General features: G+C 48.0%; 1 protein-coding gene across 1 annotated transcript; it reads left to right on the plus strand.

The window, feature by feature from the left end:
• The first annotated feature begins 1,160 nt into the window (after nt 1–1,160).
• Nucleotides 1,161–8,222, plus strand: metrnla (meteorin like, glial cell differentiation regulator a). The gene is made up of 4 exons (XM_040191712.2): nt 1,161–2,434; nt 4,065–4,456; nt 7,110–7,169; nt 7,276–8,222. Exons 1-4 carry the CDS (start codon nt 2,331–2,333, stop codon nt 7,587–7,589), a joined length of 870 nt encoding a protein of 289 aa, XP_040047646.1. The 5' UTR covers nt 1,161–2,330; the 3' UTR covers nt 7,590–8,222.
• Nucleotides 8,223–15,750: the final 7,528 nt, after the last annotated feature.

Below are 15,750 nucleotides of genomic sequence, written 5' to 3' on the forward strand. Positions count from 1 at the left end.
TGTTATTCTTAAAAATGTTCAAGGACAGCGAATCTCAATCATTGACTTAAAGGATTACTTTACTTCTTTCACAATGTCTTCAGCTGACTTAAGTTACATCGCTTGAAGCATTTTCTCAGATGTAACTAACTCTCTCTGGAGCCCCGACCGCCCCTTCCTGTTTAATCTTAGAATATTATCTGGACACAAATGGTGTTGTGATAGATTTACTGAGAAACTTAAACAAGTAGCTTCTGTGTAACAGCGCAGGTGTCATTTTGATGGCTCCTCAGACGTCATGTTCGGACACGCATCCTTCTTTTAATCCAGACTCGTACCACGCCAGAGAGCGTGCAATAAAAGGGACTCATACAATAACTAAAGTACACAAACCCTACGAAAAATGTTGCACAACTTTGAGTCAGGAAGACGGCCGAGAGTTAGTTTTATCACAGAGCAAGAATCTATTGTTGAATAAAAAAAAACTTTCCAAGGCCCTTTGGTTTGTGGGGTTCTTTGGTGGCATGAGGCCCGTGTTGGGACGTGTGCTCGGCATGTCGGGTCCTACAGAGACGTCCATCACCAACCAGCCATAACCGTAAGTGCAAAGAAACCAGAGAGGAAAAGAAACAGTTACAAACTGCTCTGGTTTTCCTCGTCAGACAGGTTTTCTTTCCCATGCCAAACACCGAACACACGGACAACATGTTGTTTCAAAAGAGAATCCAGGATCCACGACCAGCGATGAGTAATTTATGTTTACAGATGCTCACGGTGTCTAACGGACCCCGTGGCTCTACAGGTCTCTGCAGCTCTCGTTGCCCTGAGCTGAACTGTGAAGCTCAGGAGTTGTTGGCAGCAAACCCTGTGTCATAAAGTTATCAATCAATTATTAAAGTGCAGAAAATAGCATCATTTTGCCAACTTGATTCTAAATTATTCTTCGGCCGTAGAGCGTCTTTGACGCGCAATTTGGTTTTATACATTTAATCTCAGAGCTGCTGTTGATTTAATAAGAAATTACCATTTCAGCTCTTACATTTCAACATACTGGAGGGGTGATAAAACCCAACAATACAGCAAAAAAGAGCAATAACACTGCAGCTAAATATAATTTGACTTTATTCTGGCAACAGTACATGACTGATTTTTTTTCAGATCCCTAATTTAACAGGAACAGGAACGAGGTAATCATAATAAATTCAATCCACGTGCCAATAATTAACTGGCTTCTGCAAAAGTAATTTGTTAACAGATGCTGTCACCTTTCTTTCTTGCCATCTCCCACCTTTAACACGACTCCACTAACTTCAGGACAGACATGACAGGGGGGAAAGGATCTTGGTGCTGACTTCAAACTTCAAATAGCCACAATCAATTCAGTAATAATGCGGATTGGTCTACTCAAAATGAAGAAGTGCATCATTTTGTGTGACCCAATTTAAAGGCGAATACTCAGGGCTGTTGTTGTACCTCGCAAACAAAATACTAGATTTTGCTTACTTCAAGTGCTGTCGGACGTTTAGCAGTTATTATCAGATTACTCTTCCGGACGCATCTCAATAAAGATGTATAAAGATAAATAAGCAAGTGTAATACAACAAATGTAACAAGGCACACGGACCTATTTTTTCATTCATATCTTTTTTGTACCAAACTATGATATGCTACAATCAATGTAGATGACGTTTGTATCTCAAATAGACGATAAACAGTTGACGCAGTTGGTATGTAAATAATTTCATAACCCTGATTCCCACAACATTGAAATATGAAACTGCAACAACTCTTTACCTATAGTTGGTCGATTTTAGTTCAATAATCTGACATGTTTTGTGCAATTATGACGTATGTCACAAATGTATCTCTCATAAATTAATTCGTTAGAAAATAATACAATAACACAAATAAATATATCAGTATAACAGTAACCTCCTATTATTTACCACGCTAAATCCACCTCAACAGCATAACTTTTTAAACTGCGAGTCGCTGATTTCGCAGCTTCCGTCTTGCACGTGAAGGCAGCATTAGTAAAACGCTCGCTCCGGACGGGGCGTGACGTAGAGCGCAGTCAGGGCTGCAGTCGTAGTGGACTTCACTCCGCGCTTCACGTTCACCGTCAGCGCGCAGCAGAACCGGATCCGAACAAGCTCCGTTACACACCTCCCTACGGAAAGTCTAACCAGACACCCCAGATTTACCAGCGCCGAACGGACCGGACCGGACTGGACCGGGTGGTTGGGTGTGGGTGAGGGGACACACATGGAAACGCCATGTAGCTGGAAATACGGCGGTGGACTTCTTCACGGTTTCCCTGACGAAGGAGCGAAGTGAGCCGCGAGAGAAACATGCTCGCCCCGATGCCGGCCTCCCTGCTGCCGCCTCTCCTCCTCCTGCTCTGCCGGAGTGCTTTCTGCCAATACTCGAGCGACCAGTGCAGCTGGAAGGGCAGGTGAGGATTTCACGGGGAATGTTTCCGCGGCGGGTTTCTAACGAAAGCCCCGAAAGCGGCTTGACGTCCTTTTAGCTGCCGGCAGTTTAAAAAAAAAGAAAAGAAAAAAAACAACTTTGACCGAAACTCGGAGCGCGAGGATGTGGAATCCAGCGGGCACACAAACTACTACATAATAACACGTTTTAGACATATTATATACTGCGTGTTCAAGAGGGAGATGCTGCTAAGGTGTAAACGTTATGTAGTTGTTTTACACTTTGCGTTCACACTTTAGTTTCGGTCAAGGTGCCGCTGTTTTTATGAATGACGATGACAACGTTATTTAATCTGAATCATCTCTATGTGTGTGTGTGTGTGTGTGTGTGTGTGTGTGTGTGTGTGTGCGGGGGGGGGGGGGGGGGGGCTTAAATGGTGCTGAATTATCATATTTTTCTAATGTCGTAGAAAAAAGTTTTTTTTTTTTATCTAAGGGTGATACTGAACTAGTCTCTGGATTACATGCACAGATTTCCCATCAGTTTTTTAGTATTACATTTTTTTTTTTAAAACCAATTTCCCAAACCTCAGGCAGCAAATACTGGAAAACTTAACCTCCCATCAAACATCTGCTGAAATCTGTTATGCACTTTTGAGGCTGTGGTTTAGTTCTTGGTCCTGCAGTCAGGGGTGCAGGAGATCTGCAGCACTTTTCACTCCTCACTCTTCATCTGTTGTTCATTAGTGAGACTCTCGACTAATCTCCCCCCTTTTTTTTGTTTTTTAATGCACGCAGGAGTGATGAAGTTAGAAAGCACTTAATTAGAGGCGTGCTGAGGAGGGCCTGGTTTCGGGCCCTTCAGCTGCATGTGCTCCGCATGTGCCGTGGCTTACTTTTAGATCTACGGCAAATTAAGAATTTCAGCATCTAATTTTCAGCCAACTGGGCGTTTCTCCTCCCCGGAGCCAAACCGCTACAGCTTGGCATGCGCCTGCCGCTGGACTGCCGATGGTTTCCTGCCTCCTGGCTCCGCCGCAGGGCGAATGAATGACTGACTGGCTGGAGTTTTCAATCCCTGACCGGGCATTAAGTCCTGAAGGGAGTCATTTGGTCGTGCTGGCGCCAGGGTCCGAAGTGCCGCCCGGACGAGTCTCTTCCAGTCTCTTTGGTGGCTTGAAAGGGAGGGGAGGGCTCGGTGCGTGACCTGCATTTGCACTTTGCATGCGGCAGGCCCGGCTACTGTTGCTGCCGCTGTCTGCCCAGAAGCCCCCGTGTCCCTCCATTCATCCGTCTCTGCTTCCAAGCTCTCCCCAAAGGCAGCCTGCCAGTGGCGCGTTTTGCCAAAGCTCCGGGACGAACAATGTGGTGGGGGGGGGCTGGAGCTGAGGTCACCGTGGCTGCTCCGGCTCGTGACTGGTCACGCAGCCAGTCTTGCGCACAGATGGCCGTAATGCTTCAGGAGGAATGTGGTCTAATGTCCCCGCTGGTCTTCACCTTGGTCAGATAACTCGGGCCGAATCCAAACCGGGTTTTTCTGAATAATCCCCTTTTACGCCGAATTCAAGAAGTTCCTTTTAATAGGCTCCATTTGTTTTCATGTGCTGACATGTTCTCCCCCCCTCCTTTTTTTTTCTCCTTCCCTTCTCCCAGTGGTCTGACCCACGAAGGCCACGCCAGAGATGTGGAGCAGGTGTACTTGCGCTGCTCCCAAGGCTCCCTGGAGTGGCTCTACCCCACGGGGGCCATCATCGTCAACCTCCGACCCAACACGCTGTCCGCCGCCGCCGCCCGCCTCTCCGTCTGCATCAAACCCCTGGCGGAATCCAGCGGCACCAACATCTACCTGGACCGTAACGGCAAGCTGCGGCTCCTGCTGCGCGACCAGGACCAGGCGCGGGGCAAGGTGCAGTGCTTCGGCATCCAGGAGGGGGCTCTCTTCATCGAGGCCATCGCGCACACGGACATCAGCCGGCGGACCACGGCGTTCCAGTACGAGCTGGTCAGCGACAGGCTGGGTCCACAGGCACGCCGCGCGGGGGGAGGTGAGAGAGAGAGAGAGAGACGCGTCCATCATTAGAATTTCACAGCGCGTTATTAGTGGCGAGGCCGTAGATGGCCGCGCTTCATCGCGCCAGTGTGGAGGGCTGCAGATTTGCTTTTGATGAATCCCCTCGTGGTCTGGCTCTCCCCTGTGCTTTGTCTCTGCGGTGTGCGCCGTGCACTAAATGCAGCCATCTACTGGTGGAAACTACTTCTATCCAGTTGGACCCCAACAGTAGGAAACTGCTCATGCTGCAGCCAACGTCCATTCCTCTGCTAGCATTGCCTGTACATTTTGGTTTTGAGGGGGTGGGGGAGGATCTTTCTTGTCAAAAGCAGACTTATGGTGTGGTTAATAAGACATCGAAGTCTGTTACGGAACTTTTTTTTTTTATTAGGGATTAAATGTTCACTTGTTTCCTCAACCCTGTGCGTGCGTGCATGCATGTGTGTCCAAATAGGGGGCCTCCGTTGGAAAAATAACCGTCTCTTTTCACGCCGAGTACCTGCTAAACCTGCACGGATTCAAGCTGTGCAGCGGTGTGTTTATTTTTTTCCACCTAACTCAAAAATATGAGCGCTATCGGGGCCGACATCTGTTTTTCAGGGCTCCGTGGGTTCACATCCTGCGTCATTATCGGGCACCGCAGCGAGAGGAAGAGCGCGGGAGGGTTAAATGCACAGAGCGTGGAGTTGTTTTGGCCGCATTGAGCCGCTCTGCTCTGCAGGATAATCTGGTTGTGTGATGTGGCCTGAGATGCATCACTGGGATGATTCACAAAGACAGCGGTCTCGTGTCATCTGAAGCCCGGACTGTTGGATTGATTGCTGCTTTGCCGTTTATCATCTTTCTTTTTCTTTTTTCTTTTTTCTTTTTTCCATCTCTTCCATCTTTCCTCGTCTTTGTGACCCGCTGTGCTGGGATTGAGTTGCTCACCGTCAAGCTGGAATGTGTCTCCGACCAGATGTTGAGTGGTCCTTCTACAAGCATGAGCTTATGCACCCCATCCCCAACACCCATCTGTTCTCGCTGTCACTCCCTCCACAGTCCTTTCAGCTCACTTAAATCCATCGTCTTCTTCCTCTCCGTTTCCAGCCTCATTAATTCCGTTCTTGTCTATTTTTCATTCCAGTACTTTTCTTTTCATTCCGCTCCCTTCCGGGCTGTTTCTGAAGTGGTTTTAGTCCGTGCAGAGTGATTAGCCAGTTGAGCTGCATCATGGCCCAGATGTTGCAGGGACACTAGATGGTGCCCCCCCCCCCCCCCCCCTATTTACCACTCGTCCCATCCTTCATCCCTCTGTGTTCCTGTGAAGTGGTGCCGCATGTGCACGGGCCAGAGAGAGAGAGATGCTGACTCCGCTCTCGGCCCATTCCTGTGGTTCTGTTTCATGTCTGACATGTGAGCTCCGCTTTCGGAGGGAAGGAAAAAAAACACGCCTGGCTTTAGACCTCGGCTTTGGGCCGCGTCGCCTAATGCCAGAGCAGCACGCGGGCTCGCTTCAAAGGGGCTCGGCACTCGGCTCGGGGGGGGGGGGGCGAGGCGAGGTCGGCCGCTCTGAAGTCCTACCGGCTCTCCAGCTGTTCTTGAGTCGTCCGAGTTTGTGGCGGTTTGACCCCTGGTCCCTGGATGCAGCGTCGCCTCGTGTTGCTTCCCGGGCTGAACCCAGACGTGCTCGACCCTCATCCCCCGAAACCCGGCTTTAGCCAAGCTGGCTAAAAATGGGGGGGGGCCTTAATTCAGTCTCGGGTGGTCTCGGGTGGTCTCCGTAACACCGAATCCACCCCAGTTAGCAGTTGGTGATGATCTTTCCCCAACTCCAATTGAAAAAATGGCCCAGCGGCTGCCGCCCCACCCTCGGGTCGTTGCTGAGTCGACACCCCCTCCCTTGGTGCCCGCTCCTCCTCCACCTCCCCCTACGTGCCAATCCGCCGCAGAGGAAAACCACAGCAGGCCCACGGCTAATGAAGGCGTTCTGGTGAGGACGGCCGCGGGACCACCTGAGTCAACTAATCATGGAGTTGACTGCCCTCGTTTAGGGCCCTTTCCCCTGCTATAAAACCTGGTGGAGGCAGGCGCTCTGTGTGTCCCTAGTAAAAGTTCACATGCAGCCCGGGGCCGGCTTTTAAACTAATGCCTCGGTTCGCTTTTTGGGACCCCAATTATTTCCCCTTAAGTCATTAAGAGCGTGTCCTCTCTCTTTTTCGTTATTCCAAGCGAGACACGTCAACGCGGGAGGTTTGGCCCTTGCTATCTGCCCCCACCCCCCCACCAAGTGATTTCCCTATTTAAGGTAGTTCAGAACTCTACTTGGATGCCAGCAGGCCCGCTGAAGTCCTAACGCCGCTCGGGTCAGAGACGAAGCTCTCCCCGCCCTTCCCTCCGGTCCCCGTTTGTCACGCCGCTTCATGGGCTCTTCTAGCGGGGGGAGGCCGACCACAGTATTAAACACGCACACACACGCACCGCCTTTTTGTTGTTGATGTGGAACTAGTACATGGCTGGTCCACAAGTGTTACTCAACTGGAACTAAACAAACATTTCCATTCAGCCGACCCAGGAGTGCCAAAGACATGGTGAACGTTTCCTATTCCTGATTGTGGCGCTCCACCCAAACTCATCCCCCCCCCCCCCCCTTCTCTGTTTCCATCCAGCACCCTGTCAGCCCTGCAGCGACGCCGAGGTGCTCCTAGCCGTCTGCACCAACGACTTCGGTAAGTCAAAACGCCCTTGTTGGTTACCTACTGTAAGATGTATGGTGCACGTAACATGGTGGCCAGCACCTGAAGCTGAATCTGTCTCCCTTCTGTGTGTTTTCAGTGGCGCGGGGCAGCATCGAGAAGGTGGAGGAGGAGGAGGAGCGCTCGTCCGTGACCGTGGAGCTCCGCCGCCTCTACAGGCAGAAGACCCAGGTGTTTGCGCCGGGGGGCGTGAGGGTACGGCGGTGGACCGGCCACATCAAGATGTCCCCGCAGTGCGCGGTGAGGTCCGGGGAGGGCGAGTTCCTCTTCACCGGGACAGTGCGGTTCGGGGAGGCCTGGATGGGCTGCGCCCCGCGCTACAAGGACTTCCTGCGGTTGTACGGCGAGGCGCAGCGGCAGGGGACCAACCCCTGTCACATGGACACGGACTGAGCGCGTAAGCCGTCCTCCCGTTTTGAAAGAGTGACAAGTCGTCGCTCGGCGGGGAGGAGAACCGAAGCCGGAGTTCACGCTGAGGAGGCTGACGGACCGTCACGGTGGCGGATTGTCTCTGTGTTTCTGTCCCTCCTCTCGAACCGTCTCGTGACTCTTTTGGAGACAAAGGGCTCCTGAATGTTGCCAAGCAGCATGCTGGACAGCTTCGGCTCTCGAAGTCAAACGTGATGCAACGTGGAATGTGCTCGGACTGCTTTCCTCGCCGACGAGTCATTCCCAGAATTTAAATGTAGCAAAACCCCCATTTGGATGGTATTTGTATAAAATGTGAATGAACATTGTATATTTTGAAGCTCTGTGTGCTTTGTAAAAAAAACAAAAAACAGCTTGTTGTACAGTTTTGAAGTTACTACTTATAAAAGAAGTGTATAAAGTGAAAGCCTGTTTTTATTTTGTTTAAAAAAAATAATTTGCAATTTAATGCCTGAATTCATGTTTGTTTTTTCAGGCTGTACAATTGTGGAAAAACAAACCAAAAAAAACTACTAGAACTAGAATAAAAGCTTTGTTCCCTGGATGAGCGTTTGACTTTGGCGTCTAAAATAAATAATTGACAAAATCCACAGAAAAGGAATTGGCTTCTGTTTAGTTTATGGATTTATTCCATTTTAAAAGAAATATTTTCAAACAAAATAAAAGCTATATATATATATATATTATATAAATTTGCTGTCCTCTCTGGGCCGTGGATAACTAAAGGCCGCTTCTTCTGTTTCTGTCCAAACCACCAATATTCGAAATTATCACATTACCCACACTGAAATGGCTCTAGCCCTGACACTTATTTCTGAGACTGTAAACTAAAACTTCATCTGACATTTACCCCTCCCTCCCCCCTTACATTCTCCGTTGGAATAAAGCACTGGTCCGATGTGCGTTGGCCTTCTCTGCCTGATTCACCTCAGCCTCGAGCTGGTGGCGTCCAGAGATTGATATCAGAGAGTTTGAGTGGATTCCTCTGCGTTGGTTCCTGTGGTGATGGGGGGGCGTGTGTGTCAAGGTCAATGTGAAAGGCCTCTTTGTTCCGGCACAGCAGCCTGGTATGAGAGAGAGGACTGAAGGCCGACCTGAATACAGACCTGTGACTGGGCACGCAGCAGAAAGCCGCTCTCTCCAACCGCACTCTGTCAGTTTTGATTGGCATGTGCAGCGCCGCTCAGCCTCCCCGTTTCAAATGAAGGCCTTTCTTTTTCATCACCTCGAATCAAACATGAGGAACAAATCTCCCAGCCTGTGATGGTTACTGGAGCTCTTGTTTGTGTTGCAACCCCAGAGGCGACCTGCAGGCCAGCGGGTCTGTTGAGAAGACATCCAGTTCAAGCCGAGGCCCTTTCTGTCTGCCTTTTCTCTTAAAACGGAAATGCACCTAGAATGTCTTTCAAGGAGTTGCCCCGCATAGACAATTGGTTTTCCAGACAGCTCTATGCATTCAATTGAATGTCTGAATTCCAGCTGAAAGCCAGCGGCCCCTAAAATCACTGGGAAATGCAAACAGAGTTTCTATGGCAACGGTGCCTTACTGTGAACCTTCTTGCTCTGGCTTAAAGACCAGGAGCCGAGGAGGAGGAGGAAGGAGGAGGAAGGAGAGGAGGGTCGTGGGTATAACTTGGGTTGTGTGTTCTTTGCTGGTCCTCTCCGGGTTGTCAGGCCTCTCTCTCTCTCGTTCCTCTATGTTGGCTACAGATATACAAGGTCCTCAGGTGTTATTAGTGCAGCAGAATCAATATCTGCTTCAGTGTCCATCTTCATTGACAGTACAGTATTTAATCCCATAATCAAATATATTCTGATAAGCAAATGCTAAAATAATGGTTAATTTACTAGTAATACATTCTAGAATAGTAATCCTCAGTCAAAATGGACAGACATTGGCTCAATGCTTCTGCATGACGTGTGATGATACGTCCCTAGAGAACTGTGATCACTGTTCTTTTGTTCTAAAGGGTTTGCTTATGGTGTCACTGGGTGTAGCTCATTTAATAATAATCTGACTAACATTTTATCAATGCACACGCAATTTGCAGCAGCGTCATGGGCGAGGTCGGACTTCTTTGTAATGATAGTTACGAAGGACCAGTTTGAACCGGGCATGAGTACGAGGAGGGTGATTCAGCGAGAAGTCGTTATTTCGTGGGTGCGATTAAAAAAAATGTTTAGAAAAAGAGGAAGGAATAAAAAACATTCTGTTGAAAATTGCACAGTGATTTAGTGGAATGAAGGACCGCTCAGATGCAACAGCCGGGGGTCCCCGGCAGCGAGGAGAGGCCTGCGGGCTCAGTGTAGTGGCGAATATCTGATGCCTCTTGGGGAAGTGCTGGAATGCGGGGAATGTGTTGACTTCACACACGCGTGCACAGCTTCCCTCGGTGCCGCTGCCTTGATTAGCTGCAATCAATAGAGCCTCTGTGAGTTTTTTTTTTTTGTGTGTGTCTGTGTGTGTCGGTGTGTGTGTGGCTGCACTGTGCGCGTGGCCCTAACCTCAGCGCACATAAACACAGCGCCCGGCGGCGAGATAGCCGCCACCCACACTGAGCCACAGCCGACTCTGCAGCTGCAGTCCTAACACCTCCGATCTGACGCTGTGCTGCCCTCACACTTCCCCCTCGCGTTGCAGGATGAAAATCAGACTTTTGTGTGCAATGTTCCTCCTTTTCTTGTTTTAACAAATCTCTTCGATTCAAGATCGCAGGGTTACCTCGGCTGTGTGTCTCAGCCTTCTCTTTTGCTTGTCAGCTGTTAGAGAGACTGAAAATGTAGGCTTATTTCTGACAAATGCAGGCCCTCTTTTAGGGGGTCATACTCCCAGAGTTTCGCGTTCCCAGAGGCCTCTTCTTCCGACCACCAAGGACGAACCTCGCAGTTCAAATTGCCAACAAGGGAAGGGAGACGAATGTTTCATTTGCAATTTGAATGGTAAAAATCCCATTCCACAGGCCACAGTGGACACATCGATGCCTAGAGAAAGGTTTGAAGAAATGAAACATCTGTAAGCTATAACGTGCAGGTCTGTGATTTCAACAGTGACCTAGAGAAACATCCATTCTTATATTGAACATAAAACCCTATGAAGGTCTTGCTAATGTTCCCTATTACGTCCTTATGTCCTCCTTACAACCACGCTGCTAAAAATCAATTTTTCCACTTTTGATCCACAATAAATACAAAAAGTACATTTCCATGTGTATAATTTCCAATTCAAGCCAGATAGGAGTGAACGCATGAAAGCGAGGGCCAGACAAGCCAATAAGGCCTCTCGCAGAATGCTCATTAATCCCCGGTGGGTCATGAGTTTCTCAAAGCCTCGCCAGCGCCTCCTCTGCCTGCCTCTCCCGGCCAAGGGATACGGCTGGATTAAGGACTCTGGTGTTGGGTGTCTCTAGCAAAAAGTGATCGCGGGGTCACGGCATGGGCCCGTGTCTAGATATCAGGTATCAAAGGGGATCTGGGAATCGTGTGCCCCGACTGAGTAAATGGGGAGCGTGCATGAAGTGGACCGGGGCGCGGCCTCCATTGGATGGTTTGGAGATCAGGAAGGCTTCATTCTGGCGGAGACTCACGAGATTACCAACATACAGTAGCAATAGTCTCCTGATGAGGCGACTGCCCATGCGTGTGGTAGAAAGCTCCACACCGCAACGCTTTATAATGTAAATGACTTGCCTGCCTGATGTCTGTATTATGACTAATTATTTCTGTTTGTGAATGGGGATTTGTTTGCCACAGTCTGCTCCTACAAGACTGTCTCCTTCTCCCTTTTGTCCCCTCATCGTCCCCTCTTCTAAAGGGGTGAATGTGCGCGGCCGCTGTCGGCTCACACGGCTCCCAGGGCCCGCATCGGGGTGCCCTGTTCGCTCAGCAAACACCCCAATGTCCTCCAGAGTGGGAGTTCCTGCTGCACAGAGCTATTGAGGGAGCCCCCCCCCCCCCCGGTGCACGGCCGCCTAATAACGGAGCTGAATTTGGCTCTTGGGACATCAAGCAAACACACTGCAAAGGGCACTTTTATTTACTTGCCTTCCCGTGCCCGCCCCCAACAGCGTGCATTTACTAGGATCTGCAGCGCCATTTTCAGGAGCCCTTGGCAACAGTCAATAGGGCGGACGACTTTCTCATGATGTCACCCTGTCATGGTTGTTAGCGGTCTGGTGCGACGAGATGTGATGGAATAGATCTTTCTTTTTACAAACTCAACTTTTGGTGGACTGTGAAGTCATGTCATTTTTGAAGGATCAAGTTTTGCGTGTTGTATTCTCACGGTTTAGTTTGCACCCTTGTTGTCATTGTAAAGACGCCACTCCAACTGCTTGTCTGACTGTTGGTGTGCAGATTCACCCCCCCCCCCCCCCAGAAAATAGGATTTTTTTCTATAACTTCCTCTAACAGACAATTTGTAATCCAATGGCCGGCTCTTCCCCCTCCACCTCGCGGTGCCGCTCGCAGCGCTTACTGCAAACTTTTGCTTTCCATTGTGGCCAGACAACACTTTCTATGAACGTATTCTCTAGCATTAACAGCTCTAAATGATACAATAAATAGTGCGGGGACAAAAATTCCCCGCTCACAATAACAAAAGCTTGTCCTGTCACTGGAGCTCTCTTGACTTAATCTTGGCTCTGAATGAACGCGTTGTTGCAAACTCTATTCACCCTTTCCCTCATTAACCCCGGCTTCTTGCGGCTTCTTGTCTGGTTGTGATAATGCGACGTGCTCGGGGTCCTCGGCTCTCAGGCCCGTCACACTGAGAAGATCGGCTGTTTGCACGGCCCAGTGAGCACCAGTGGCTTTGCCCTGCCGCCAGACTCCTCCTTGGCAACCAGGCCGACCCCCTCTGACCTCTGGCCCGGCTGGTGGCCTTTGGGTGGCAAAATCAAAAAAATGCCTCCTGTCTAAATTTAGCCATTAGAATGAGGCGGAGACGGGTTCGTGCCCTCTAGCCTCTAAAGGAAATATAGATCTTTGGGCATTGGAGGGGGGATGGGGGGTCATCAGAAAATGGCGGGACAAGTGCAGAGCGTGATGGATTGTGTAATGGAACATGTGGCGTTTGATGGATGTCTAAATGAGGAGCATAATAGCTGTGTGATGGATAGGTAGGAAGCCGACACTTAGATTTTCACACAGAAACGGATGTGAGCTGTTTGGTTTGGGACAGAGGACGACAGACGGAATAAATGCCTCATTGTGCCGTTTAGTGTTTGGATGGTTTCACACATGAACACAAAAATAAGGCCAGGAGCCAGCAGCATCATGGTCCAGATCCATTTTAAAAAAAATGTATATATTATTTTATTACTTTTAATGAGGCAGATAGATCTAGCACATAGCAACATAGATTTTTAATATTTCTTCCAAAACTCTGAAATTATTAAAACCACATATCGTATGGTCAGAGATTAGTGTTCTCAATGTAAACTGATTTTTGTTAATTTTTCAGATGACTGCCGAGGATAAAACCAATAAAAGCTGTTAAATGTTTAGTGTGCTTCGTTTACATTATAAGCACATGTTAAGGGACGGCTAATTCAGGATAACATCAGAGGAATTTAGGGCCTGTTGGACACCGACTCACATGGACATGGATCCCCGGCACTTCAAACCCTGATTAACAGAATATGAACTCTTGGTAAAATTATTATAAAACATTTTCTCTCTGTGTGTACAAACCCTTAAAATAAGGCATATGTAGAATTACTGGGTTCTGTGTCACCCAGGAGTTGCATTAAAATCATTACTGTGTAAACCAGCGTGCTGAGTTTAGAGTTACGCCAACAGTTATTAAGTGGACAAGTGTTGGCAACAGCTGAACGGTCAGCTGGGAAAAGAATGCCTGAGCATAGAGAAAGTGGAGCTGGAGGGGGGCCGAACACACACACACACACACACACACACACATGCAGACACGTGTACACAAACACAGAGACACACACGTGTACACAAGCACACACCCTTTTTCCCGTAGTGGCTTGGCACAGGTGACAGTCAGCGACCCTGGATCAGGGTTCACTCACTGAGGACCTGTCGGCACTGCAAAAGGTCAAAGGTCAACCTCATTGATTAGCATTGAGCATGTGCTTAAAAAGAAAAGCAGACTTCAAAAGGACAATTTTGCTGCTGAACTTTTTGAGACGGAACACTTCAGTATGGCAGGATTAAAGAGAATAAAAAGCAGTTATTTTCTTTATTTCCTTCATCTCCAATAAATCGCAGCATGTTTCGGTTCCTTTACTCCACTTGCAGAGAAGGATTCTTGCAGAATCGACTCAAGTTTGCCCGGTTGCAGTCTGAAGAGACAAGGGTTCACTGGTATGACAGAGTGTGTAGATTCTGGGAGGATTATCGCCGCTCTGCTCTGGAATGCATCACATGTCTGAGTAAAGAAATCCGAGGGATCGAGAGCAGCCACGAGGGGACGGGATCCTCACAATATGCTGACAGTTTCATTCTGCATCTAGAAAATATAAGGCTGCTGTAAGAAATCTTAAATATCTTATACGTTTGACACATTTGACATCATGCTATTGGATATGTGCATAAAAAATAAGATCCTTTATCTCTAACTATTAGCTGGCCTTCTCATTGAAACAGCATATATGGGTAATCATTAAAGGGGGTCTATACCAATGTGGCACATATATATTTACTTGCAGACTACTTCTCAGCAGATGGAGACGGTTGTATCAAGCGTTCTGTGGCTCTGATGACCAAACCTAAATAAACAACCATGATTGTGTCACCAGAGTCATATATGCTTGGGCTTGGAAACAACACTTTTCTGCCATTAAGTGGGGATTTGAGTGTTTTTTGTAGTTCACGTTATAGCTGTTTGTTTTGCAAACCCTGACCCATTATTATTCATTGGGGAATATTACTTATTACTTGTTTTACTTCATCAATCTGAGTAATACGTATATATAATGTATTGTATACTATAAATATAAGTTGGTGATCAGAAACTGCACCGTAAAAGAAAAAGTGGACATAATCACTCTTTACTTATAATACTGTTTAGTGTGCCCTGTTTTTTTCCCCCTATGTTTCTTTTCTTCACACAGATCTCTTATAACGAGATAGATGGTGCCCCCTGCAGGAAGAGTCTCTTGCAGCTTCTGTTTATGATGAATCCTGAGACAATGATAATATTGAGTACACCCAACCACCTATCCCCATCATGTCCAATGGACTGAGTTATGCAGAGCATTTAACCCACAAACCATAATAACAGTGCAGTGGGAGCTCGGAAAGTGGGCTTTACGCGTAAAGAATCCCGGAGAGGACGTTCCTATTTCCAGTCAGTGGGGAAATGCAGATTTACGTTTTTAGTCATAACAAAAGCCTGGACCAGTCTGACACGGCTTAATTAAAAGGGCTATAACCGCGATCATTGGCTCTGCAGACATGCTGTCCATCACACACCGCTGCATGGCTTCAATCTGTCCAACGCGAAGGTGGACGTGTTCAGCGGAACGAGACCGTGCCTGTGAGCTGCAGCACTGCTGCCCTGCTGGTGGAGAAAACGGACAAAAACAAGTCGCTGTCCTAACGACAACAGTGACCTCAGAGGGGAAGGAAACTTTACTCTTCTTTCTGCTGAGCGCCATTCGGCCCTGTGTGTACTTAAAAACTCATCAGTGTATTCACAACGGGTCCATTTTCACTGAGTGTCAGAGGATATTTCACACAAACATTCAAAAGAAAACATGGTCCGACAGATCACATTCAGTCCATGACGCCTTGGAAGGAATTTTGTAGTATAATAACAGTTGTTTTGCCTGTGAGGTTGTTTTCGATGGGCCTGTGAACACTGACGGCCCTTGACTCATTTTACCGATCACAAAAAAAAAGTTCTACCATATTTATAGTATTTGCTTTAAGTTTTTTTTTCTCCTTCCCATTAATACAGTTCTTACAGCGGGAAAAAATAATTTTAAGCTTTTACTGTACAGGTCTTCTACTGCTGAAGATGCATTGTATGAACATCACGGTGAAAGTTCCTCCACCCCCTCCTGAGACAAGAGCTCTCTAAATGTCTGCAGGCTCAAGAACCTTTAGGCTGCTTACAGGAAACAAAAAGTTAACATGAGGTCTGATAATAAGAAAA

The sequence above is a fragment of the Gasterosteus aculeatus genome, chromosome 11, assembly GCF_964276395.1.
Source record: "Gasterosteus aculeatus chromosome 11, fGasAcu3.hap1.1, whole genome shotgun sequence".
NCBI classification, from domain to species: domain Eukaryota; kingdom Metazoa; phylum Chordata; class Actinopteri; order Perciformes; family Gasterosteidae; genus Gasterosteus; species Gasterosteus aculeatus.